Source organism: Trachurus japonicus, chromosome 13 (assembly GCF_045865225.1).
Source record: "Trachurus japonicus isolate A0001 chromosome 13, Traja_1.0".
In the NCBI taxonomy this organism is placed as follows: Eukaryota; Metazoa; Chordata; class Actinopteri; order Carangiformes; family Carangidae; genus Trachurus; species Trachurus japonicus.
The window spans coordinates 19,404,776-19,430,958 of NC_140919.1; the positions used below are offsets into that span (position 1 = coordinate 19,404,776).

Sequence of the window (26,183 nt, forward strand, 5' to 3'; positions counted from 1 at the left end):
GTGTATAAATATACTATACTGTATATATGTGTATAAATATATATATACTGTATATACAGTATATGTGTATAAATATATATTTATACATATATATATTTATACACACACATACAGTATTATAATATTCCAAATTATAATACAAAATGAAAGTGTGTTTATGTGTATATATATATACACATATTACATATACGTATATATATAGGTAATGCACACTTATTCATTTTGTATTATAATTTGAAATATTAAAATAAAAAAAATAAAGAAAAAACAAACTTCAAATTGGACTCAACCATCGTAAACACACGGCCACAGCCAGTGTCCTTCTAGAGCTCCCTGGATGCTTCCGGACTGGAAAAGGCTCTGAGCCGTTTCCGCCGCCATTGCGGATTTTGGACAGAAGATCAGCCGTAGCCACTGCTATCCATCGATGCAGTGCAGAAAGCACACACACGGAAGGGGGGACACATTCTTTACATCTTTGCTGATCCCATCTTTCGTAAAACACGACTGACAGCATTTTGCACATTACATTTTTCTTATCGTGTTTTTTTTCCCGGTTTTCACTGACTGGCTCCGACCTACACGTACAGTGAGGAGGTCGTAGCTAGCGCGGTGCTAACTGCCTAGCCAGCTAGCTGCACGGCGGCTAGATTTTCTTTCAGGACTCCGGAGAAGCTCAAGGAAAACCCGCCATGGCGCAAATACTGCCTATCCGCTTCCAGGAGCACCTGCAGGTATTTATTGCAAGAAAAGTCTGAAATATTATATAAGAACCACCTGCATTCCTTATTTTGTATATTGTATATTTCTCCGCATAACGGTCGTTTGACAGTGTGCTAAGCTAAGCTAAGCTAAACGTCAATACCCGCAGCAAATGAATGACCTCCCCTCCCCCGTTTAGCCAGCAGCTAACGGCTAGCTTTTCGGGCTAGCAGCAGCTCATTCATTTCACCGATACCGTTAGCCGGGGATAGCTGTCACCACCAACCGACCGGGAGGGGGGTGGGGGGAACTGTTAAACGTTAAACGATTTTGCTGACCTTCAGTGCTCAGTTATTGTTATTATTACTATATTATGGGCGAATGTAATGACTGGGTTAACTAACAGCAGCGTCTTAAGCTGTGGCAATTTGCGTGTCGTGAGGGATGATGTAGGTACCGTACGTCGCGTAATCGTAGTTTTGCAAAAACCTGGACCACATAAAAGATTAAGCAGCCATACTGTTATTATCACACCGACCCCGTGGTGATGGTGGTGATGATGATAATGATAACGATGTGTCACCCGTGTTACTAAATCAAGTAGCAGCATCAGCAACCCCGACTGGACCCTGTGCTATTTCACATTTACACAGTAACGTTACGGTGTTGTCACGACAGGCCATTTCTACAGCTGATGGGGTTATTCTGTCGTTTTTTATAACCGATATGTAATCACCTCACCCAGATCTGAAGTAAACCGGGTGTTGGACTCGTCTAGCCAAAAAATTGTATATTTTTTTTATCCCCTTCCTCGTTCATTTCATGTGTTTTTAGAGAACACCTGGGACCTGATTACAGTCCATCGGGTTCATGCTCAGCTGGTGCATCAAATCTCACCTTCTTGGACGTATTAGATGTGCTTAGTCTTCTCACTAATTTCTTCATTCGGGATGGGACCCCATAGGGAGCAGTTCTTATGCTATGACCATGCACCTTGGATGACCTTTAGCCAAGAGACAGTATACACTTAATTGAAAATGTATCACATATACCTATCCAAAAGTAGGACACTGCAATAACAACAATTTAACAATTTATATGACTTATATTGGTCATTAAGCCCTCCCTCCTTGATTTAAATTGGATGGACTGAGTAATAGAAACACCATCAGTAGTTTCAAAACAGCACCACAAACTGTAGCCTCCAAAGTGATCATATTGTTGAATGAACATTTTTCTGAAATTGGTTGAACAACACAGAAATGCAACAACCCTCATGGCAGTAGGTTTTTATTTCAGAACTGGTGTAGTAGGTTGCATTCATTGAGGCCAGATCTAAGTCATTACGTCTCTGCACTATACACTAAGGCTGATGTTGTACAACCATGATAATCAAAGTGTTTTTATTGATTTTTCATATTTACACAACAACAAAGCTCCCATTCAGAAGAAGACAGTAAGACTCAAACAATACATCACAAATACAAGTCTAAACTCCAGACAAAACAGTGACAAGAGTCACAAGACAGATTATACTAATACCAGACGTCAGACATACCCACCACCACCTATGTGGTCCAGGCAATCTCGGGTTTGGTGTTGTACAACCATAACCCAGTGCACCACATAATTGCTCTGATACATCTCAATGATCATCTTAATAGTGTGGGAAGAACTCACACCGGACCAATGTTACAGATAAATTTGATTTTTAGAAAGACCCTTCATATACCTATAGAGCTAACGAAAGTGCTGTTGAATAGTTTTTTCAGTGGTTTAAAATCAAGACGAGTACATGTTCATTAACGTTTTGTAACTTGTTGTGCCAGGAATATTGTCAGGAGCTTTTGCATATTTTGGGTGTAAAACACAACCACTGCAGTTTTGAAAATGTCTTAAAGTTATTTGCATCATCCGAGGCCAATATATATACACGTATATGTATGTATGATTATATTATTTTATTGCTCTTCTGTTTTTCTTTCCTCCATGACTCAAAATGATTCACTCAGTTGCTCAAGTTTTCTTGATTTGTTTTATTGGTAAAATGACAACCCCAAGTTACTGCAGTATACTTTACAAAAGGAACCACAGTGGAAATCAGTGTTGTACCATTTTGTATCATCCTTGACATTTTTCTTAGTAAACAGTTTTGGCCGTGAGCTGCTACTAAAACAAATCATGCATTCATATCTCAGCTCCAGAACCTGGGGATCAACCCAGCCAACATTGGATTCAGTACTCTGACGATGGAGTCCGACAAGTTCATCTGTATAAGGGAGAAAGTAGGTGAGCAGGCCCAGGTCGTCATCATAGATATGGCCGACCCCAACAATCCCATCCGCCGGCCCATCTCTGCAGACAGCGCCATCATGAATCCTGCAAGCAAAGTTATCGCCCTTAAAGGTAAGCTCTACCTAAAATGAATCTCTAGCTGTTAGTGCATAGTTATATGTGCCACTGAGAGGGGAGTGTGTTAGGGTTTGTGTTTTAAAAAGCACATTGACAAAAAAGTAAAGAGTTTTAAGTTTTGGTCAGTCACATACTCTGCTACGGTACCCTTCAAGTACTTTGGACAATTTGTGTAAATTTTGTTTGTGCTGTCAGTCGGTTATGTAGCTGTCACAGTCTGCTTTTCATTTTAATGTTCATATGTAGACCATCCCATTTCTGTTTGTCAAAATTAACCGAGTTACTAAAATGTAGTAAAAACAAATTTAAATGTACAAGACATGGATATTTTTGGAAAGGTAGCTGTAGTCCCAGTAGTAGTTTTAAAATGTCATGCTGTCATGAATGCTTTGTCTATTTTGCTTGTTTTTGCTCTTTTTTCATTTCTTACTGCTTTCTTATGTTTGCAGACGGTGAGTTGAATTTTACATATCATGAGTTGTCAAAGTGTAATCCTGTATGCACTGTCTTGAAGTGTTTGCACAGTACTGATAATGATTTTAAGGAATGCTTGAATTTACCTTGATAGCACAAGCAGGGCATAGCAAAACTAAGAGGGCAGCTAAAACGACTGTATCTTTTTTCTTTTGGTTATATGTTTGTCCCATTTGCTACACTGTACATATATGTTATGTCACAGCTAACCATTTTCTAAAACATACTGTACTTCAGATTTGAATGCTGTTGTGATTTCCTTTAGCTTCAGTACAGTATGAAAATTAGTACAAAAATGCTTCAAGGTGGCTCTTAAGTAATTCATTGCATTGAACAGCCTGCCTACGTGGGTTTTTGCCTCACCAACATTATCATTGTATGGCTGTCATGGCAATCTTAGTGTTCAGAAAAAGTCAAACATAGGTAGTGTGATAAGGACCCGAGGATGTAACAATATTCAACAGTACAGTTCCTATGTCAGTTTTAAACTGTCATTCACAACGCGAGGGCACCCACACAACAGAATGTACATCTCTCCCAGAAAATTGTCTTTGACGAATACAAAAAAATCAAAATCATAGAATAAATGGAACATCAGGTAAATATGCAGAAATGTTACGCAGGAGTATGTGCCTTAGAAAATGGTTGGTAGTAATGTATAGGTACATAAGTATGTAGTAAAAGGGCTAAAACATGCAGAAAAAATGATACTGTTAGGGGGTTTAAATATTGGTTCAACAATAGGAAATTCAAGCAAGCAGTGCCAAGGCTAGTCCTAAATAGAAAGGCTGTCCATTATTTAGATCCATTAAAAGTAATAATAATATACAGCAATACCTTTATTATGATGTTATAATCAAATACATTCTAAATAATTGGATGGAACATGTCAGGCCCATTATCCATACTGGGTTGCAAATGATCCTGTTTCTGTACTACTTTTTAGAAAGTAGTATCTTTTTCTAAACTTGGGCTGACAAATAATAGAATTGCCAGAGTTGTGATATATTTAGGATATCTTGTGATAATTTTGCAACGTGCCATTTAAAAATTTGCCATATTGGTGCCCCAGTGGTGCCATCAAAGACGGCACAGTATGCAGTGCAGAATGGAACCACGATACAGGGAGAAGAAGTTATTGTTAATATAGTATACATGTTTTTATCACCAACTACAGTTGCATTGCCATGGTTATAAAACAATGACGATCATGGACTAACCTGTGACACTGATTATATAGATCACATTGCACATTGTGATCACACATTGTGCTACTAAATATACAGGGATAATTTTGGCAGGCCAGCCTCAAGGCACCAAGCTAAGTGTGGTGCGTTCAGTTACACAAAACACCAGTAGGTTTTTTTCTTGTTGAGCAAATACTGACATTGCTTACAGGTCTTACTGCGTAATGTAGTCATTTTCATACTTTCAGACTTTTATTTTACATCATGTATTGTGAGTGGATCTACCGGCCATTTGCATTATTCCAGAGGATTAGTGGCTTATAAAAAGTTTCAAATAACTGCAGTTTTAAATTAAGTATAAACAGAGAAACATATTAAAGCTCAAAGTCTGCATTATTCTTTTTTTTAAACTTTTTTTTCCCCAACTGAATTACAGATTTTTTAAAATTTTTTATTTAGTTTATTTTAGGTTGACGGCACATTTTTCACACACACATTATAACCAAATCATTTGTTCAAATATGTCACTATACCTCACAATTTTGATTTTCAGCCATTGTCATTCATATGCTGTGTAAATTATAAATCTTAGTTAACCACAGGATTAGTTTAGTTGAAGCTTGGTTGGGGCTGATTGAGTCCAAGTCATTTATCTTTGGCCCAAAGAATTGGAGTGGCTTTCCTCCAGTGAGACTGAGCTGGAGGAAAAAAAAGAGAGAGAGAGAGAGAGAGAATGGGTGTGAGTGCATCTGTCCAGCATCCCTCCCATCATCACATCTGTTTGTGTGCTTCGTGGTCTTCTTTTGCTAATCTGCATTCAGACCCAACCTAAATTCCCACATCCCTCATTTTAGGATTAAATTTCAATGTGAATCACTTAGCACCTATAACAACATGCCTGGAGTTTCATTTCTGTAGTGGGCGGTGTGGGTGGAGGGCTGGACACAGGCCATAAAGGCTCATTTTGACTCGCACTGAGCAACATGTTTTTCTGCTGATCCGATTCCTAATTGATTTAGTTTGGTTTAAAAGATTTGTGGAGAGTTCAACCATTTACCCAAAACAACATGGAAAATCATTGTTGATCCAGTTGAAAGAACATAAAGCATAGCAATTTTTCTAAGTGAGCATCCAGATTTTGAATAGCACTGCATTAAAAAAAAAAGAAAAAAGGTTAGGGACTGCATTCAAGCAGGCGTGTCTTTCTAGATGGCATTGAGGCAATAATATTTGATCCAGGAACACCCGATGACTTATAAGTCCTCAAATTTGAATCAGACCAACACACTCCACTGCATTTTATGTCTGTGAATTTATAATTTTAGTTAACAGTGCAATGATTGCAAGGCCAATAATACTGATTCATCTACTTGGCTGTCCTGCACATATTAAACCAACGCAGCAACTCGTCTTTACATTGCGTCGTGGAAAAAGTTGAACCATTGTCAACTTTTTTTTTGCCTGTGTCCCTCACTGTGTCAGCACAATGGCCTCTTGCAGTAGGCTGCGTTTTTTAAAATTCAGTGCTAAGTCAAGTCCGTCTGACTCTCAAATTAAGAATTGGTTTTACAGATGATAAATAACTAAATTGCCAGAAGAGGTTTGCATATTCAATCTGAACTGATTGTGTTGCACATTAACAGTTGATTGCATCAGACCTATCTGAATGCAGATCTACCACCTCAGTGGTTGCCCTTTTGTTGGTCTTGCCTCTTGTTTTGACACTGGTACTGGCTTTTTGTGTGGTCCTTTTGGTGTTACTCAAACCAAACCCGACTACCAACATTTCTCCAGCAATTGGAATTTGGTGTGCGCAAATGGTATGTTTACTCCCCAACGTTTGCTGTGGGTTGTGTGTGGTAGCTTTAGTCTCATTTTGTTTTTTTGTTTTTTTGTTTTTCTTTTGACCGTTAAAATGTTTTGGGGGTTTTACAGGTATCACCTGCAGCACTGTACGCTAACCTCGGCTCTGAATATTTTCAGCGGCCAAGACACTGCAGATCTTTAACATCGAGATGAAGAGCAAGATGAAGGCTCACACGATGACAGATGACGTGACCTTCTGGAAATGGATCTCGCTCAACACCGTTGCCCTGGTCACAGACAACGCAGTCTACCATTGGAGCATGGAGGGTGACTCACAACCAATTAAAGTCTTTGACCGTCACTCCAGCCTGGCAGGCTGCCAGATCATCAACTATCGCACCGACGCCAAACAGAAGTGGCTGCTGCTCATTGGCATTTCAGCACAGGTAATTAAACTGTGGGTAAAAAGATGCCTCAACTTAATTTAATCTCTGCTGTGTGAGAACAGCAGCAACAGTTGAATAATATTATCTGACCGACCGTACAGTAAACATTATAAACATCTTTTAAAAATGTACTGTCTTTTCTATACTTCAGGGTGTTAGGGTATTTTATATTTTTGTATAAGGAATTAGGTTTATTTTATGTAAGGAAATGGCACATTTTATCATAGATTTCGACTGTCTGTGAAGCAAATGTAATGAAGAACTTTCTTTTCTCCTCCTCAGCAAAACCGTGTTGTTGGAGCCATGCAGCTGTACTCAGTGGACAGGAAGGTGTCCCAACCCATCGAGGGGCATGCAGCTGGCTTTGCACAGTTCAAGATGGAGGGCAACACCGAAGAGTCGACTCTGTTCTGCTTTGCTGTGAGAGGCCAGGCAGGAGGAAAAGTAAGATTTACTGCACTGCACTGCAAAGTCTGTGGCTGACAACTGCAAAAAGATCAGGACAGACCCATTCAAAAAGTGGAAATCAATAGTACTTAGAAAAGGCTTTGAGAAAATGTAGAATCTAGATTTAAAAAAATAAAAAAAACCCTTACTTGAGTTTGTCTCCTTTGTGTTTTGGCTTATAGCTGCATATCATTGAAGTGGGGACTCCGCCGACTGGGAACCAGCCATTTCCAAAAAAAGCTGTGGATGTTTTCTTTCCTCCAGAAGCCCAGAATGACTTCCCCGTCGCCATGCAGGTACTGCTGCTTGCTTGTCTTTTTTCTCTGAACAACAGTGTAACAAATAAGATTCCCTCCTGTGTGAAACACTTTTTAAATGTCATCACAGCCTTGAGGATGAGTTGTTTATGAAGACATGAACTGTCTCAGCTTGAGCTTGATTTTGCTATTAAATTTATGTACTGATATAGTCTAAAGAAAGAACATCTTTGAAACAAATTTCATAATTTGATCCCACAAATGAACCTCTGTCATTGACATCTCAAAAAACTAAGCAAGTGAAGCAGTTTTGCCAACCAATTAGGTTCAGTTTCTGTCTTAAGGATAGTTTAACAATAATCTGTCCTAACCATTTTATTCTTGTACATCTAGATCAGTTCAAAGCAAGATGTAGTCTTTCTCATCACCAAGTACGGCTACATCCACCTGTACGACCTGGAGACTGGCACTTGTATCTACATGAACAGGATCAGTGGGGAGACCATTTTCGTCACTGCCCCCCATGAACCTACAGCTGGCATCATTGGTGTCAACAGGAAAGGACAGGTATTCTAATCAATCACACTTTGGACCTCCATCTATCTCACAGAGTTGTGTTCACTTCAGCAGGATTGGAACCCTTTACAAGTTGTTTTATTTATTGTATTGAATGTTAGCGGGGCTATGTCATTCTCTCATTAATGGCTGTGGACAAGCGTAGCCACATGAGATGGTTTCATGTTCAAGTAAAGATCATACAGCATCTTTGCATGCATTTTTAGTTAAGTATAAGAATTTTTAATGACTGGCCATTATGATATATTGTCAAAATTATTTCTATTGCAAAGAAGACTCTTAGATAATCCTGAATTAATTAAGATGTTAAATGTAATGCACTAGAATGCCAAATCAGCTGCTAAATAAATCCCAGTGGAACAGTTAGGCTAAAATAAACTGAATGTTTCCCCTCTGGCTTTTTGTAAAGTAACAACAAAGACTTACACGTTGATGATTATTTCATGTGTGTTTGGGGCATTGGTTGTCCCAAAATTATGTTGGTTCTTGCTGGAGGTTTGAAACGGGAGAGAAACGCAACAACATGTATTTTATATATGTTGTAAAATGCAAATGGTTAAAAGAAATTGAATGAGTAACTTCCAAAAAAATCAACATATGACCAGTAGTTTTGATATGAGATGAAACGTTTATGCTGTGATGATCTGCTTTAGCTGACATTTGTCAGTGATTCACTTTGCCTGTGGTATGTCGGGCGTTTTGTGTAACAGAGTGGGTCCTTGGGTGTTTGTTGTGTGACCTTGAGTGAGGAAATCTCTGTGAAAATATCAAGCTGTAGCAGTATCTCCGGTGTCAGGCAGCATGTGACAGTCACAGCAGGAGGTCTAAGCTCGGCCAGGCAGACGACACAACCTAATCCTGTTACTGTTCTTGGCTCTCACCTGCAGTTCTCCTGTGTCTATTCACCTACTCACTCAAACTAACACGCAGACGCGCACACACCACCTCATGCAACAACATGGGGTAATCCCTCAGTGTAATTTAGGAATGTGACAAGTACACTTCTTAGGATGTAATTCACTTACATCTATTTTTACATACATAGGCATTTACAGACGACTTGAACTTGGTCTCAAATCCAAGTATTCTAACATTTCACTCTCAATTAAAGGTGCACTGTTTACACAGGCAGGTTGTTGTCACGTGGAGTTGTATATACTTATTTACTGTTGGATGTTTTGGGGTTAAGAAGTATTATTTTTAATTATTTATAACACAAGATATGTCCATTTGCTTTTAATTAATGAATGAACTCAGGAATCAAATTCAAATGTAACATGGATACTCCCTTGATTCCCTTGAGCAATCCCCTATTGTGTGTACAGATAATAAAGCATGCACATCTGCTTATCCAGGTGTTGTCAGTGTGCGTGGAGGAGGAAAACATCATTCCCTACATCACTAATGTACTCCAGAATCCAGACCTGGCTCTCCGCATGGCTGTCCGCAACAACCTCGCAGGCGCTGAGGAGCTGTTCGCCCGCAAGTTCAACACCCTCTTCGCAGCAGGGAATTACTCAGAAGCCGCCAAGGTGGCGGCCAACGCACCTAAGGTATTGCCAGTGTGTACTCGAGGGCCGGGTCAAATGGCATGACATTACTCACAGTTCAACTGGTACAAGCCCAAAGTGTTGAGACTAATCAGATTTCTGCTGATTAGATCATAGTAAACACGCAGAGGTGTTTGTAAAACAAGTAAAGATAGTTTTGAGTAGCAGTAATTGTTTTTGTTTGACTTGTTTGGTAACTCAGTTAAGACAGACAGTTCTTACTCAGGTAAGACAGTTTGAGCAGTTTCTTAAAGGAATGCTATTGGAAGTTCACTATAATCAGTAATGTCAATTTTCAATTCAATTAAATTCAAAAAACTTTATTTATGTTCACCACATCTCTTCTATTCAATGCCTAAAGGTGACTCTCCACTGTCATGTAAATACTTAATTTGTCCATCTGTCTTTTTCAGGGTATCCTCCGCACTCCAGACACCATCCGCCGTTTCCAGAGTGTTCCAGCTCAGCCGGGCCAGACGTCTCCTCTGCTCCAGTACTTTGGCATCTTGCTGGACCAAGGCCAGCTTAATAAGTTTGAGTCACTGGAGCTGTGCAGGCCTGTCCTCCAGCAGGGCCGCAAGCAGCTGCTAGAGAAATGGCTGAAAGAGGACAAGGTACGGCTCCAGGTGTTGGCTTTCATATTGGACAGGCTTGGTATTATCCTCAGAGATACTTCAACTCATCATGTTATTAGCATATTCTCAGAAACACATCTGCTCTTTTGAAATAGCCACCATGGAGCCTGAGCACTCAGCTGACTAACTCTCAGTAGACAGACTAATGAAAATTGTATTCCAAAGCAATAGATCTATTATTTAAGGGGACTTGATACAGATGCCTTGCCTAAACCACAGTGGCATCAAGGTAAAGCGTATTGCCGGTGACTGTTAAAGTCAGTTCACTTTACAAATACCTCAGTACTGCTGGTCTTAGTTAAGTTTATTTTTTTTTAGCAGAGAGACATTTGGGATTGTACATTTTAGGAGAATTTTTCTGAACTGATTGGAGTGTAATCAAAATGTAAAAGTCAGTGTGGTGTTTAATCCAAAATGACTAATTAATCAGTGCTGATGCTCAAGGATTACACCTAAATGCCAGTTTGGTCATTTTGTTTGCTCATAAAGGTTTCACTGAATCCGTGCCATTTCTCTGATTTACTCATTATCGTTACAGAATTGCTTTGTCCTGAACTTTCATATCTTCTAAAGCTCAACTCATCTTTAATGTCACTGTGTCTGTGTTTGTTTACAGCTGGAGTGCTCTGAGGAGCTTGGAGACTTGGTGAAGTCTGTTGATCCTACTCTTGCCCTCAGTGTTTACCTCAGAGCCAACGTCCCCAATAAGGTTATTCAGTGCTTTGCAGAGACTGGGCAGTTCCAGAAGATTGTCCTTTATGCCAAGAAGGTTTGTGACAATACCCGAATTTGTTATTCCAAGTTTATCTCATGCATGATTACTTTGATGCAGGGAAATGAAAGACAGTGGTGGTTGTAATTTGTCCTCCAATGTTGCCTTAACATTAGTTTGTGAAATGGTTTTATCTATCTTTAGCTAGAGAACACATCAGAGATCGGGGTATTAGACTTAAAGATCTGTTGTCCCTGTAGGTGGGATACACTCCAGACTGGATATTCCTGCTAAGGAACGTCATGCGGATCAGTCCAGAGCAGGGCCTGCAGTTCTCCCAGATGCTGGTTCAGGATGAAGAGCCACTTGCAGACATTACACAGGTAAAAAAAACACACACACACACACACATCTACTGTGTGTTTGTGATATCAAATTAGGCACAAGTAGTTTTTTTTAAATTAATGTGGTAGGTGTTTTTCGCAACACATTTGCACATGATACAGTAGAAGCTTTTGAATGTTTTCCTCAGCTGTTGCACTTGCTCTCCTTTGGGTCATAAGCTTGTGACCTGAAAATTTCTGGTTCAGAAGCAGAATTATGCTGCTGCTCTACAGACAGTAACCAAACACTGAAGTTGACTGAGTTGATTTAACAATCAGATTTACAGATTTTTTTTAAACAGGTGTTTGACAACTCTGATCATTTCTCTTGTGTTTCCCAGATTGTCGATGTGTTCATGGAGTACAACCTGATCCAGCAGTGCACATCCTTTCTGCTAGATGCCCTGAAAAACAACAGACCAATGGAGGGACCACTGCAGACACGCCTGCTGGAAATGAATTTGGTCCATGCACCACAGGTACATAAATATGTGAATTCACCAGATCTAAATATGCTAATTATTTAATTTTGACTGCATCCGGATCATTTTTTTATTTGATTTATGGATGAGATTTATTTTTCATACCTTTTCAAACTAACCTGTCTTTCTTTAAATGTCATTGCTTTTCCTGTAAAAAAACAACAACAAAAAACAACTAATCTCCTGCTGTCTCTGATGCAAAGTTTCCTTTAAGCAAAGTTTCAAATGATGCTGAAATGTCTTTGTCCCTGTGTCATGTCTTTCAGGTTGCAGATGCCATCTTGGGCAACCAGATGTTCACCCACTATGACCGCGCTCATGTGGCACAGCTGTGTGAGAAAGCTGGTCTCCTGCAGAGGGCTCTGGAGCATTATACTGACCTGTATGACATTAAGCGAGCTGTGGTGCACACGCACCTTCTCAACCCAGAGGTAAAACAGACAAAGAGACATGAGAAAAAAAACCTTACACTAACAAGAATGGATAAAATATGACTGCAATCCACTTTCCTGCTTTCTTATTACTGATTGTCTCCTATCTCTCTGCAGTGGTTGGTGAATTTCTTTGGCTCCTTGTCAGTGGAAGACTCTCTGGAGTGTCTGAGGGCCATGCTGTCTGCGAACATCCGTCAGAACCTGCAGATCTGTGTGCAGGTGGCCTCCAAGTACCATGAGCAGCTCACCACTCAGTCCCTCACTGAACTTTTTGAGTCGTTCAAGAGCTTCGAGGGTAAATTGATAAAATACAGATTGCTCTTTTAGAGCTGTTTTTAAATAGTTGCAGTGAGCTCTTCTATTGATTATGACCCTGTTTTTGTCTTGCAGGTTTGTTCTACTTCTTGGGCTCCATTGTAAATTTCAGCCAGGATCCAGAGGTCCACTTCAAATACATCCAGGCAGCCTGTAAGACGGGTCAAATCAAAGAGGTGGAAAGAATCTGCAGAGAGAGCAACTGTTACGACCCTGAACGTGTGAAGAACTTCCTTAAGGTCAGAGATGGACCAATGCAGAATAAACATTTCACTATTAAATAGTCTCTAATTTGTCTGAGACTATTATTTGGCATTTATGAGCTAATACAATTTTTTGTCATTTCTGTTTTACAGGAGGCCAAGCTGACTGACCAGCTGCCTTTGATTATTGTGTGTGATCGCTTTGATTTCGTCCATGACCTGGTCCTGTACCTGTACCGCAACAGCCTGCAGAAATACATTGAGATCTATGTGCAGAAGGTACATTACTACTTCCTGTCGTCTTCCACTCAGAACAATAAATAGTATAACTTTTTACATTACATTTTCTGCTGTCAATGGAATCACATACTGACTCGGGGAAAAACGTCTTCCTTTCTTCTGACCCCGTTCTCCCATCTTAACTTTAATACTGCCTCAATGAAACAGAAATCGGACAACCCAGACATTGCTCTTTACCTGGACGGAAACATTGTAACACTAACTTTTGGATCTTTTATTCCAGGTGAACCCAAGCCGTCTGCCAGTAGTCATCGGGGGGTTACTGGATGTAGACTGTGCTGAAGATGTGATTAAGAACCTGATCATGGTGGTGAGAGGACAGTTCTCCACAGATGAACTGGTGGCTGAAGTGGAGAAACGAAATCGGTAAGGACTCATCACTCATTCATCTATTGGTCTAACTTCACCCTCTCATAGCCACAGGAATCCTAATCCTCTGTTGTTTTCCAGACTCAAACTACTCCTGCCATGGTTGGAGGCTCGTATTCATGAAGGTTGTGAGGAGCCTGCTACCCATAATGCTCTGGCCAAGATCTACATCGACAGCAACAACAACCCCGAGCGCTTCCTGAGAGAGAACCCCTACTACGACAGTCGTGTGGTAGGGAAGTACTGTGAGAAGAGAGACCCCCACCTGGCCTGTGTGGCCTATGAAAGAGGACAGTGTGACCAGGAGCTGATTAATGTGAGTCTAACTGCAATCATACTTTCACAAAAAACTAAAATATGGACATGCATATGGAATATAAAGGTTTAGTAAGTTAGGTTGATCTAATGTGTGCAATTTTGATATGAAAACTATTTGTTTGGGGGGTTTTTTTGCCTTTTTGTAGGTGTGCAATGAGAACTCGCTGTTCAAGAGTCTGTCCCGCTATCTTGTACGCCGCAAAAACCCTGAGCTTTGGGCAAGCGTGCTGCTGGAGACCAACAACTACAGAAGACCACTCATCGACCAGGTTTGACCCTTTGTTGTGTTTACATGAATTCACTTGAACCAGGGGCCTATACTACGAAGCAGGTTCAACATATTCGGGGTATCTTTCAGTTATCCGGCTTCACTTAACTGGACAATCGCGATCGCGCTAAGCGGTCACACAACGGTGGTTATCAACTCGGTAGGTCAACCCAGGGTTTCCCAGAGCGCGTTCACATGAAACGGGTGGAGTTAGCGTCATCTGACCAATCACAGACATGGACATGTCTGACAGCAGCTGCAGCAGCAGCAGAGCGGAGCGTTTCACTAACGAGGAGCAGACCATAATTCTGCAGCAACATGAAGAGATGAAAGAAACACAGTCGCTACAGCAAAGTGCAGAAAGTGCTACAGAGAATTACTGACTGTGACAATGCTTATAGTTCATGGGATTAAAATTAAATAAAATCACAGCTCAATCATTATGGGATGGCTGATGGCTCTGTAGGAATCACATTATATTCCTCTAAACTGGCCTGTTGCTCACATTTAATTTTGTGGTGTGTATTTGATGCAGAGAGTTAGGTGTGTGAATATTGCACATAGGCCTACACTAATGTAAAAAAAACAAACAAACAAAAAAAACACTCGGAGCGCTGACTGTGAGAGGATCAGACCCCCGTATTTTTAGTTTCTAGATAAACATCTCTAAGAGAGATGCGTTTTATGCCTATCTATCTATATCGATCCCTCTGTGTGTGTATGAGTTTTATTGTAAGTTTTCATTGGAGGGACTGACAAACCTCTGTCAGCTGATCGAGCTGTGTCGAGCGCTCACTGTCCCACTACGGTGATGTCATTTTCCAAGAAAATGATTGGTCAGGAGGCGGAGTTTTTCTACCCGGTGATCTCAATCTGGAACATAACCTGCTCCGGACCAGGTTAGCCGTTCAGCATAAGTTGTCGTGGAGATGTATCCCGGTAAGAAGTGAAACACCGTTGTAGTACGGAAAACCCAGGGTTAACCCTGAAGTTACCTCGCTAAGCTCAAATCCTGCTTCGTAGTACAGGCCCCTGTTCACTTAAATCATCAATGCAAAAAAAAAGCTGACGGCATTACTGGCTCTGCTTTTATGCTAGTCCTGTCACACCATGTTAGTAGTTGTATCCAGATGTTGTATTTCTAGCATGTTGTCCTTCTCTGCTGCAGGTTGTCCAGACAGCGTTGTCAGAAACCCAGGATCCAGAGGAGGTGTCTGTCACAGTCAAGGCCTTCATGACCGCTGACCTTCCCAATGAGCTCATCGAGCTTCTGGAGAAGATTGTCCTGGATAACTCTGTCTTCAGCGAGCACAGGTGAGATGGCTTTATGTTACATGCAGGCTTCAGGTTTCAATAATAAAATGTTTTATCTCCTCTAGTAGCCTCTTGAATTGTGAATATTTTCAAAAATGAAAATGAAAATACACTGCCCGTCCAAAAAAAATCTATTTTGTTGGACCGCCTTCAGCTTCGATTACAGCAGGCATTTGCTGTGGCATCGTTTCGATAAGCTTCTGCAATGTCACAACATTTATTTCCGTCCCGAGTTGCATTCATTTTTCATAGACTCTCAATGGGGTTAAGGTCTGGACTCTGTGGTCACATTGGACCACATTTCTTCCTTGAAGATGATGGTTCCCCACTCTCCTTCCAGTTTTTAATAATGCGTCGGACAGTTCTTAACTAAATTTTAGTCTCAGCAATCTCCTTGGATGTTTAATTTGCTTGATGCATGCCAATAATTTGACCCTTCTGAAACAGATCAACATCTTTCCACGACCACATGATGTATGTTCCGACATGGTTGTTTAAGAAATGAGACTGCATCAGTTAGGGTTAGATAAGTTGTTGCCAGCTGAAACATAATCATCCATGCAGTAATAAGCCAATGGGAGGCTCTTACCTATTAGCTTAGTAGTGGATGGGCAGTGTGTATATATATATATATATATATATATATATATACACACTATATGCTCAAACTACACTATATGTATTGTTTTTTTTAGACCCATAGAAATTCTGAGTCACTGAGAATCTTCCATGCTTATTTCAGAAACCTCCAGAACCTGCTCATCCTGACGGCCATTAAAGCTGACCGGACACGTGTCATGGAGTACATCAACCGTCTGGACAACTACGATGCCCCAGACATCGCTAACATCGCCATCAGCAATGAGCTGTTTGAGGAAGCCTTTGCTATTTTCAGAAAATTTGATGTCAACACCTCAGCTGTGCAGGTCAGTGGATTATCGCTCAAAGTCAAATCACAAACCCAGAAGATTTTTATACTGTTTGTGTGCAAATGTTCATGTAATTTACAAACCATACATTGGATTAACACCTTGATTCTAATGAACCAGCAGAGTTATGTTATGTAGCTTCAAGCAGACGACCTGAATGTTGTTGTCGTTGTGTCAAGGTTCTGATCGAGCACATCGGGAACCTGGACAGAGCTTACGAGTTTGCTGAGCGCTGCAACGAGCCACCAGTGTGGAGTCAGTTGGCAAAGGCCCAGCTTCAGAAGGGCCTCGTCAAAGAAGCCATCGACTCTTACATCAAGGCTGATGACCCTTCTGCTTACATGGAAGTGGGACAGGCTGCAGCTCAGAGCGGTAAGATGGACATTATCTGCTGTGTGACTACATTTGGTGCTTAAATCTGAAGGATATCGGAAAACTGATGGGAGTTTATTGTGCAGGAAACTGGGAGGACCTGGTGAAGTTCCTGCAGATGGCCCGCAAGAAGGCGCGCGAGTCTTACGTTGAAACGGAGTTGATCTTTGCCCTGGCCAAGACCAATCGTCTGGCTGAGCTGGAAGAGTTCATCAATGGACCTAATAATGCTCACATTCAGCAAGTAGGTCCCTTGAAAGCATACAGACACATGAAGCACACTTACAGTCCAGACTCCAGTTTCCAGTTCCCGCTTTGCTGATCGTGGTTTATTTTTCTGTTGCGCAGGTGGGTGACCGTTGCTACGATGACAAGATGTATGACGCAGCCAAACTGCTTTACAACAATGTGTCCAACTTTGGCCGTCTGGCCTCCACCCTGGTCCACCTGGGGGAGTACCAGGCAGCTGTGGACGGAGCCCGCAAGGCCAACAGCACCCGCACCTGGAAGGAGGTGAGAAATTCTGATACAGGTTCACGTTGAATTAAAGAAAATCCCTTTGAAGACGTAAGATGAGACGCATTTAATTTGATTGTCTGCTCTTCCAGGTGTGTTTTGCATGTGTAGATGGGAAGGAGTTCCGCCTCGCCCAGATGTGCGGTCTGCATATTGTCGTCCATGCCGATGAACTGGAGGAGCTCATCAACTACTATCAGGTACTTGTGTAAACTGATCCAATGCTGAATTAACATGTCACTCTGGAAATCAATGTGAATTAACTACTGAACATGTAAACACTCAGGAATAAAATGTATAGTGTACAGAGCAGTCGGACGTTAAATTAATCTTTTTTTTGAAAGGACAAATGTAATATTTTATTTTTTAAAATGTATTCAAAACAATTCCTAGGTAAAGGAAGACAAAGACCTCTGTGCAGTGAAATGATGTGCTTTATTATGTATTTAGTTGGCTGTTAAAAATAAAATGTGTCTGCTTTCTCCAGGACCGTGGTTACTTTGAGGAGCTGATCACTATGCTGGAGGCGGCTCTCGGGCTGGAGCGTGCACACATGGGTATGTTCACCGAGCTGGCCATCCTATACTCCAAATTCAAACCCCAGAAGATGAGGGAGCACCTGGAGCTCTTCTGGTCTCGCGTTAACATTCCAAAGGTAGGCGAGGAAAACAACGGCAACATCTTGAAGCCAAGCCAGTTTATCATCAACTTAATATAACGTGAAACAATGTATGTGTGTGTTTGTGTTTCAGGTTCTCAGGGCTGCAGAGCAGGCCCACCTGTGGGCAGAGCTAGTGTTCCTCTACGACAAGTATGAGGAGTATGACAATGCTATAATCACTATGATGAGCCATCCAGCTGATGCCTGGAAGGAAGGCCAGTTCAAAGACATTGTTACCAAGGTGAAAAGGAAAAGCTGATGCAAAATTAGTGATGCTAGTTTTTACTCTGCCAAAATTCAAGCTCATGTATTGTATTTTTGTCATTTCAGGTGGCTAACGTGGAGCTCTACTACAAAGCCGTCCACTTTTATCTGGAATTCAAACCATTGTTACTGAATGACCTGCTCATCGTTCTGTCTCCAAGACTGGACCACACACGCGCTGTCAACTTCTTCAGCAAGGTTCTGTGCCATTATTGGTTGTTAAAATATAAAAATATATAATATATTATTTACAATTGATTATAACCTGTCTCCAAAGGAAATGCTCATATGGATATCTCATGTAAAGTGATCAGGGACTTTACACTTGAAGTAGTTTTTAACAACGAGAAAAGAAATGTAGGCACTGAAAGTGATGAAAATGGACATGAATGTATTTTTTGTAATGTAATGTAATTTTTTTTTTTTTTTTTTTTAATATTATTTTAGGTGAAACAGCTGCCTCTGGTGAAACCTTACTTGAGGTCTGTCCAGAATCACAACAACAAGTCAGTGAATGAGGCACTGAACAACCTCTTCATCATTGAGGAAGACTATGCGGTAAGATATGATAATATTTCCCAAATTTTATGATAATAGACATAGAGATTAATCTGTTTTTAAAATCCAGTGCAGCACATGAAATAAGCCTGAATTCTTAAGTTTATCTGAACGTTTCCCAACAGGGTTAGAGGTTTTGCTGGGTTGCATTTTTAGCTGTCTTTTATAGTCAAATCTCTTTCTCTCTCTCTCTCTCTCTCTTCCAGGCACTGCGCACTTCCATCGATGCCTACGACAACTTTGACAACATCTCCCTGGCCCAGGGCCTGGAGAAACACGAGCTTATTGAGTTTAGGAGGATTGCAGCCTACCTTTTCAAGGGCAACAACCGCTGGAAGCAGAGTGTGGAGCTCTGCAAGAAGGACAAGCTCTACAAGGTCCACAGCCACTAAAAACAATAACTTTCAGTAGTCCCTCCAAGTAATATAAATCACAGCGTCACATTTCACTCCAGAAACCCACTCAATACATTGAAATGAAAAACAGCAGATGCCATCACTTTCCATAAGTCAGTTTGTACAACTGTGATTGTGCTCTCCCGTCTACAGGACGCCATGCAGTACGCATCAGAGTCCAAAGACATAGAGCTGGCAGAGGAACTTCTGGCTTGGTTCCTGAAGGAGGACAAGAAGGAGTGTTTTGCCGCCTGCCTATTCACCTGCTACGACCTGCTGCGGCCTGACGTGGTGCTGGAAACCGCCTGGCGACACAACATCATGGACTTCTCCATGCCATACTTCATCCAGGTCATGAGAGAGTATCTGTCTAAGGTGGGTCGGCCGGAGGTAATCGCTGTCCCAGTCTGTCAGGACAAAGACGATGGCTTTGTGAGGTCTCTTAGGCAAGAAAAGCGAATTTAGACATCTGATAGTGAACTGTTCCAAATGATAAGGTCGCAGTCAAAGACGGCAGTTAGAAGGTAGATGGACAAGATAACTTACATGGTCACTGATGTTTCTTTTTCTCTTTTTGTTAGGTGTTAAGACTTGTGACATAGTATTTGCAAACCTGTGTGGTGAGACCCACACTAAAGAAACTAAATATTAAACTGAACCTTTAAACACTTTTCTCTGTAATTGGCATCTAGACTTCCCACTCATTATCTCATTACAACAAAAACACCAGTTGGTACTTAAAGTGGTTGCAAATACTATTCAACTATAGGCAGTGTCACACAGTTAAGCCCAGACAGTATTATACATGAAGTCCCCCCATCACTGCCTATTCTTTCCTCCGTCCATTGCTCATCTTCCTATGCCTCTGTCAGTCATGTGCCATCACTGGTGTTTTCCTTTTTGTTTGGATTTCCATCCATTTAAGCTACTTTTCCATACAAATGTGCTCCAGAGGAGATTCATAACTGCTGTGTCGCTCGTCATGCCATTTATATCTGTTACATGGCAACAAAAAATATGACGCCGCTATTATTGAGTGAAGCATTCGTTAAAAAATTGTTGCATTTATTTGCCAAACTTGGAATGCCAAGTTGGTGGATTTTTACAACATCAAAATACTTCAGTTTGTCATATAAACTCTTACACAAAAATACATTTTCATGATTGTAGCAAGCCAATCACATGGATACTTGAAACAGGTTAAAAACTAAGAATAATTTTTCTATTTTAGTACATACAGTCAATTGTTTCCCTAAGGCTCTGTGCTGCATAATAACAGTTTTTAATATTTAGTAGCTCTTGTTCAAGTGTTTAAACTTACTCTAGTCGCTATTCAACAGTATCTATACTTTATTTTTTACGCTGTTGTCAGCAATAAGTTGGAATCCACCATGTCAGTGTAATCTCAAGTCTGCATTTGTATCAAAAGTGGCGTTATTACCCGCATCTCTCTCTCAGGATTTTTGTGTTTCTTTAAGTGACAAGTCCTCTGTTTGCTCTTTTCTCTCTGTCAATTTCTATTTTGGGAGACTTCCATTTGTTTTTTTTCCCTCCTTAAGTTGCCTCTCTGAATTTCCTTTCCAGGTTGATGCGATAAAGGAAAAGGTGAAAGTCGAATCCATTTTCTAATCATTCTTTTTGACCCCTCTTCCCCTGTCCTGTAGCCTGTAGTTTGGAGGAGTAAAATTAGCAGAAACTGCATGACCCCTCTCCCCCCCCATGTCACTGCTGCTTCTGATTGTAAAGTCCACATCTCCACTAGACCACCCACCAACCCACAGGATTCCAGAGTGGGGCTCTTCATGCCAGTCCCTCGGGGCTCTGCTAGGTTTGCTGGTGTCAGTGACGGCTTTTGGTTTGACTTGAGACAAAAAAATGATGTGTCAAGTGTTAAAAAGTTGTTTTTCCAATGCATTTAAAATCTTACAGATGTATAACTTTGTGGCATCGTGTCTTAAGCATAACTGACAGGATTCACCTATTGAGAAGTCATGTGTTAAAGATCATGTGTTGGCATGTGTCTGTCAGGTTTTCTGAATTTTCTCTCTACTTGTCAACTCTGAGCCTTACTAAAGCTGGTCAGCACTAGCTCAAGAACCATGCATTGTTCTTTTCTACTTTTAAATGTGTTGGATTAAAGCTCAGACTCAGACTGGCAGCTGCAGACTTTGGAAACGCCACCTAAAATTAGGTTACAGCTAATCTTTCTTTTTTAAGTCTCCCTTAAACCTGTAATATCCTTTTTGGCCACTTGGGGGCAGCAGAAAACGTAACATTAAACATAACCTGACACGTTACCACTTTTTAAGATGATATGAGAGGACCTAGAGTTTAAAACAGCCCCCTGCTGTGGCCGACAGTGACAAACTGAGAGCAATGAGAGTGAATCAAAACATTTAAGCTGCAACCAGAAGGCAAAGACTACAAGTTTAAAAATGTTATAAAACTCCACAGAAGTGAGGGAAACTGCACTGGATGATAATTCAAGGCACTGCTGTGTCTTCTTCGACCTGTTTACATGAGGTGTGCCCAATCACAGTCTTTATCCTCAAACGCACTGAGCCATCCACTTAAACCAGCATGCCCAGCAGCAGCTCTCCATGGGCGTGTGTGAAGAGTGCCACTCTGGATGACTACCTCACCTACCTGCTGTGGTCAGGTCCTTTTCTCACAGACTTGTAGAAGAACTCTAATGATAAACTGTCTGGTAACACTGCTCAGCTGCAGTCTGCTGCTGACCACCATCCTTAGTTGGTTAAGTATCATCCAATTCAATACTTTTATTGTCACTGTACAAGTTACAGGTGCACCAAAATCAAACGATACTTAATCTGTCCAATGAGAATAAAGGTATTGAATCATTTTTGGGAAGCGCATGTTAGACCCTGTAGGCACTGTAAAGGGAGTTTCAAGGCATATGGTGTTGATACTTTGTGAATATATCTTTACATCAGGAAGGAGTGGGAGCATGTTTCTGTATTCGGACAATGGTGCAATAGCATAGACTGCAGCTAAGTGTAAAACCTAATTTCAGCAATAAATGCACCAATGAGGCATAATTTTGAATGAAGCATTCCTTCAGAGACCTTTCTATTTTTTTCCCTTGTCTGTCTGTACGACTGAATTTTTCTTAATGCCATAAAACACAGTAGCATTACAAGAGCATGGGCTTTTCTTTTCTTTTTTTAAAGCATATGTCGTTGATGGTGTAAAGTGTGGTCTCTTCACTTGACAAACAATTTCAGTGTGTAAGAGCAATTAATCTGTAGTCAGGGTTTGTTCTTTGGGGGAAAAATACACAACATGTAGAACGACAAGCATGCCTTTCCCCTCCCTTGGTAGCATCAGCAGCACTCAGGCCAGGCTAGGAGACATCGTTTTTTGGCTGTGCCTGCTTCTGGAAACCTTGAACTGGCTGAACAAAACCATCCCCTCCACCCTCTTTGACACTCCCTCCACTATGGCTCTCTGCTTCTCTTTCTCTCTTCCTTTCTGTCTGTCTGTCTGTTCTTCCTTTCTTTCTCATGCACTCTTCAAGAAGAAAATGACTAAACTGCCGCTTCAGCATGTCTCTCAACCCTTCTCTTCTCAAACCAAACAACAGCCTGTCTTTTATTGAAAACAGCCTGCTTAACCAGACTGACTGACTGTACTAGGAAACTAGACAGTATGTAGAGAATTGAACCTAAAACCACCGTAAGAGAAAAGCTATCCTGCTGCATCACTTAGCTTTGTCCTTCACTGATTTCACCAGTATTTTAGGCTGCAAACTGTCGGAGCTGAGGGTAATATCTGAAGCTTCTCGCTGGCTGCTTAATTCTCTCAATTGTTTGTAGCTTTGTCTTTCGTCCTTTCCCCCCATCACTATCTGCCTCTGAGCTGCTGAGCCTAAAGTTAAACATCTAAGAAAATACAGGACGTTTTAGCTAGTTAATTCTTCTGACTTCTGTTAATTGGTGCACTGAACATACTCCACAAAGTTTTGGTGTCAAATATTTAGTCCTACCTGCAAGTATTTTTGATAATTTTATATCCCAGTAAAAGACATTGCCACAAAGTAAGAACATAAGAGAAATGGCAAATCTTTAGATTTTAGACAATTGATTAGAAAGGGAACCTGTGACTGGCATTAATTTCTACAGATCTTATGAATGAATAAATCAAATTTATTTAGAGAGTAGCCCTATTTTCAACGTTAATGTGCACTTCCTTGTTTTTCAAATAAATGTACTAATTTCTTATTCCCTCTAAACACTCAATAGACAACAAAAAGCTTTAGATGATCTTTAGAATGAGCTTTTGTCAGTACACCACCTGACCCATGACGGCAGCATACACTCAGGCACATGAAGCATGTTTCAGTTTTACTTTGTATACTGTAACTCCCCCATGTTAAACACAACTACCACTACTTTTATGACATCACCCTTTCATAATCCAGTCCTCACCTCTGTTAGGTTCACAATATTAAAAATTGCTAGCAAAGCTGATGGTCTGCTTCTCCGTTCACCAACTTAAACAACAAGGAGCATTTTGAAACTGTGCAAAGAGATGGACGGACTAACGGGTTAACGCATAAATGTTGGGCTTGCTGAGTGTATTTTTTACTGGTGAGAGGTTGGTTCTCTACATACTACTTAGACATGTTTAGAGCAGATGATTTAGGTGGCTGGATGGTGGGACCATTGTTACCCAGTAGTTTGTTTGTTTCGTCTCCCCTCCTAATCCTTAATACTTCTACAAACAAGTGGATGTCTATCTAGGCTGCTGTAGCCAAGCTTGATTAGAGTAGCCAGTAGCTCTCTAGTTGTATGTACTCATTTAGCCAACACATTAGTAAGGTCTGCCTCCTGCGGCCTGATTCTTTTATTTAAATCTGGACTGTATTCGTCTTCGCCTGTCAGGAATGGTCCCATCCGTCAGCCAGTGAAATAACCGAGAGGTCAGTTTTTTTTTACAAACGCGGCGCCTCAGCCCTTGCTCTTCAAGAGCCCCATCGCCCGCTGCGTGACTGACGTCTGACGAAATCCCCGATGTTGTGTTTCCCACAGGTGGACAAACTCGAAGCCTCTGAGTCCCTGAGGAAACAGGAGGAGCAGGCCACAGAGTCCCAACCCATTGTTTACGGTAAAAACGTCAACACACATCATCATTGGTGTAATAATGAGATTTTTATTTTTATTTTAACAATGACCCCCCGGCCGTGCTCATTTTAAGTCGTTTTGATGTTTCTGTTAAAGGCACACCCCAGCTCATGCTCACAGCCGGGCCCAACGTGGCTGTGCCTCCCCAGCAGGCCTACGGCTACGGCTACACGGCAGCACCAGGCTACGCCCCGCCGCCACAGCCCAGCTTTGGTTACGGCATGTGAACACCCAACAGCCCCCACAACGACTCGACCTGACACCTTCCTTCTATCTGTCCTTCTCTCTTTGTGTTCCTCACCAGCTTCCCATGGTCTTCTACTCACAACAGGGGCCACAAGCAAGCAACAGCCCACTCTGGTTTCGAGTACTATTTTTTTATTATGTTGTCCTGTTACAAGAGAAAACATTTAACTGCATTGAAGGACTTTTATTTGTATTGTTTGAAAAGAAATTGGACCACATGTTTCTTTGTTTTTCACATTCCATATTTATGACTACTTATTTAGAATTTTTTGTGTTTATGTTATTGTCATGTTTCTTTTTTTATTATTGGTTTATGGTTTGTGCAGAAGTGGACTTGCTAAAGCTCAGCAATGAACCTTTGAAGTAGGTGGAGGAGCATTGGATTTTGCACTCGTGAAGAAATTAATGTAGAGAAGCTCTTACTTTTTGATGTACTGAACATGTGAACAGCTTACATTGTCTCGTTTGTCTGTATAATGCATTTCATCATTGTATATTGAGGAAAAAAAAGGTTACATATAATATTTGAACATATATTGCCATTTCAATGGCTATAGCTAGCAACACTAAGTAATGATAGTATATTCTGCACAGGCGTGTAGCTTTATGGAGTTTTAAATGCATACAGACGTATGTCACTGTGTGAATGAGGGTGTGAGTGTGTATGTGTGTGTGCGTGCGTGAGTGAGTGTGTGTGTGAGATAGAATGTGACCTGATGGTCTAAATAAGAATTTTAACCCCTTCTCCGCCTGTACTGGGCGATCCAATCCACCCTCTTAGATGTTAGCTCTCCTTCATTGGCTCCATGTATTTAGGTGACCTCTTGTGCCGTGTACAGTGCTTGTGTGAGACTGTATCTGTGTATGTGCAAGGACGGGACCACGGCAACCAAACCCCAGGGCCCTTAACCCCTCAACCGTACCGTGTGTGTGTGTGTGTATTTACTCTGAACCCTCCTTGTGCTGAGGTCCGTGTATGCCAGGTGTTGTGGTGTTTCCCTCGGTCACCATTACGTTTTTTTGGCGTGTACAGATGTGAACATGACGAATTGAAAACTTTTAGATGGAGACCCCACCCATCTGTCCTCCACTCACTCCCCCTGTCCTGTTTTCCTCCTGCGTTAATGCTTAGCAGCAAGAACAAACAAGGAGGCAGAAGAAGACAGGCTGGTGGAACCATTGGTGTCCTAATGACAGCTCAACTAGATCCATGAACACTCCTGTAGGTTGTGTGTTTAGATGGTTATGATGAAGAAATTAGATCTCAGTACATCCAGTTCTTTGTTAAGAATGGTCTGAAATAAGAGCCTGTATTTACCTTGATGTACTTAACTCCCTTACATGCTTTAAGCTGTGTGTGTAAAGTGTCATCTTAACCCTAACATAAGTTGAATTCCTTTCTGTTGTCATGCATATTAATAATAAAAGGGGATCTGTCATTGGTAAGTGGAAGAATATGACAAAACTGAAAGGGAAATACTAGCCTAAATAAAACCTAAAAATTGTAC

General features: G+C 41.0%; 1 protein-coding gene across 3 annotated transcripts; it reads left to right on the top strand.

Moving 5' to 3' along the window:
* Positions 1-392: 392 nt before the first annotated feature.
* LOC146975869 (clathrin heavy chain 1-like) lies at positions 393-26,182 on the top strand. 3 transcript variants are annotated; one of them, XM_085795208.1, is made up of 34 exons: positions 393-734; positions 2,901-3,108; positions 6,759-7,027; positions 7,310-7,471; positions 7,657-7,770; positions 8,125-8,298; positions 9,663-9,860; positions 10,271-10,471; positions 11,109-11,261; positions 11,465-11,587; positions 11,929-12,066; positions 12,336-12,500; positions 12,618-12,798; positions 12,894-13,057; positions 13,175-13,300; positions 13,545-13,687; positions 13,772-14,006; positions 14,155-14,277; positions 15,445-15,590; positions 16,333-16,516; positions 16,699-16,891; positions 16,978-17,135; positions 17,240-17,404; positions 17,500-17,607; positions 17,895-18,062; positions 18,160-18,309; positions 18,399-18,530; positions 18,780-18,890; positions 19,097-19,267; positions 19,439-19,660; positions 20,870-20,890; positions 24,190-24,227; positions 24,337-24,412; positions 24,526-26,182. In XM_085795208.1, the coding sequence occupies exons 1-33, from the start codon at positions 693-695 to the stop codon at positions 24,365-24,367; spliced, it is 4,917 nt and encodes a 1,638-aa protein (XP_085651334.1). In that variant the 5' UTR covers positions 393-692; the 3' UTR covers positions 24,368-24,412; positions 24,526-26,182. The 3 variants fall into 3 exon arrangements, with proteins under 3 accessions (XP_085651334.1, XP_085651331.1, XP_085651333.1); XM_085795205.1 differs by lacking the exon at positions 24,190-24,227; XM_085795207.1 differs by lacking the exons at positions 20,870-20,890; positions 24,190-24,227.
* The last annotated feature ends 1 nt before the right edge of the window (position 26,183 follows it).

What these genes read in the sequence shown, in the direction of transcription:
- LOC146975869 (XM_085795205.1), top strand. Translation starts at nt 693, where the DNA reads ATGGCGCAAATACTGCCTATCCGCTTCCAGGAGCACCTGCAG. An exon ending in TCTGTCTTCAGCGAGCACAG is followed by an intron (nt 15,591 to 16,332) that starts GTGAGATGGCTT and finishes TGCTTATTTCAG; the next exon opens with AAACCTCCAGAACCTGCTCA. An exon ending in TGAGAGAGTATCTGTCTAAG is followed by an intron (nt 19,661 to 20,869) that starts GTGGGTCGGCCG and finishes TTTCCTTTCCAG; the next exon opens with GTTGATGCGATAAAGGAAAA.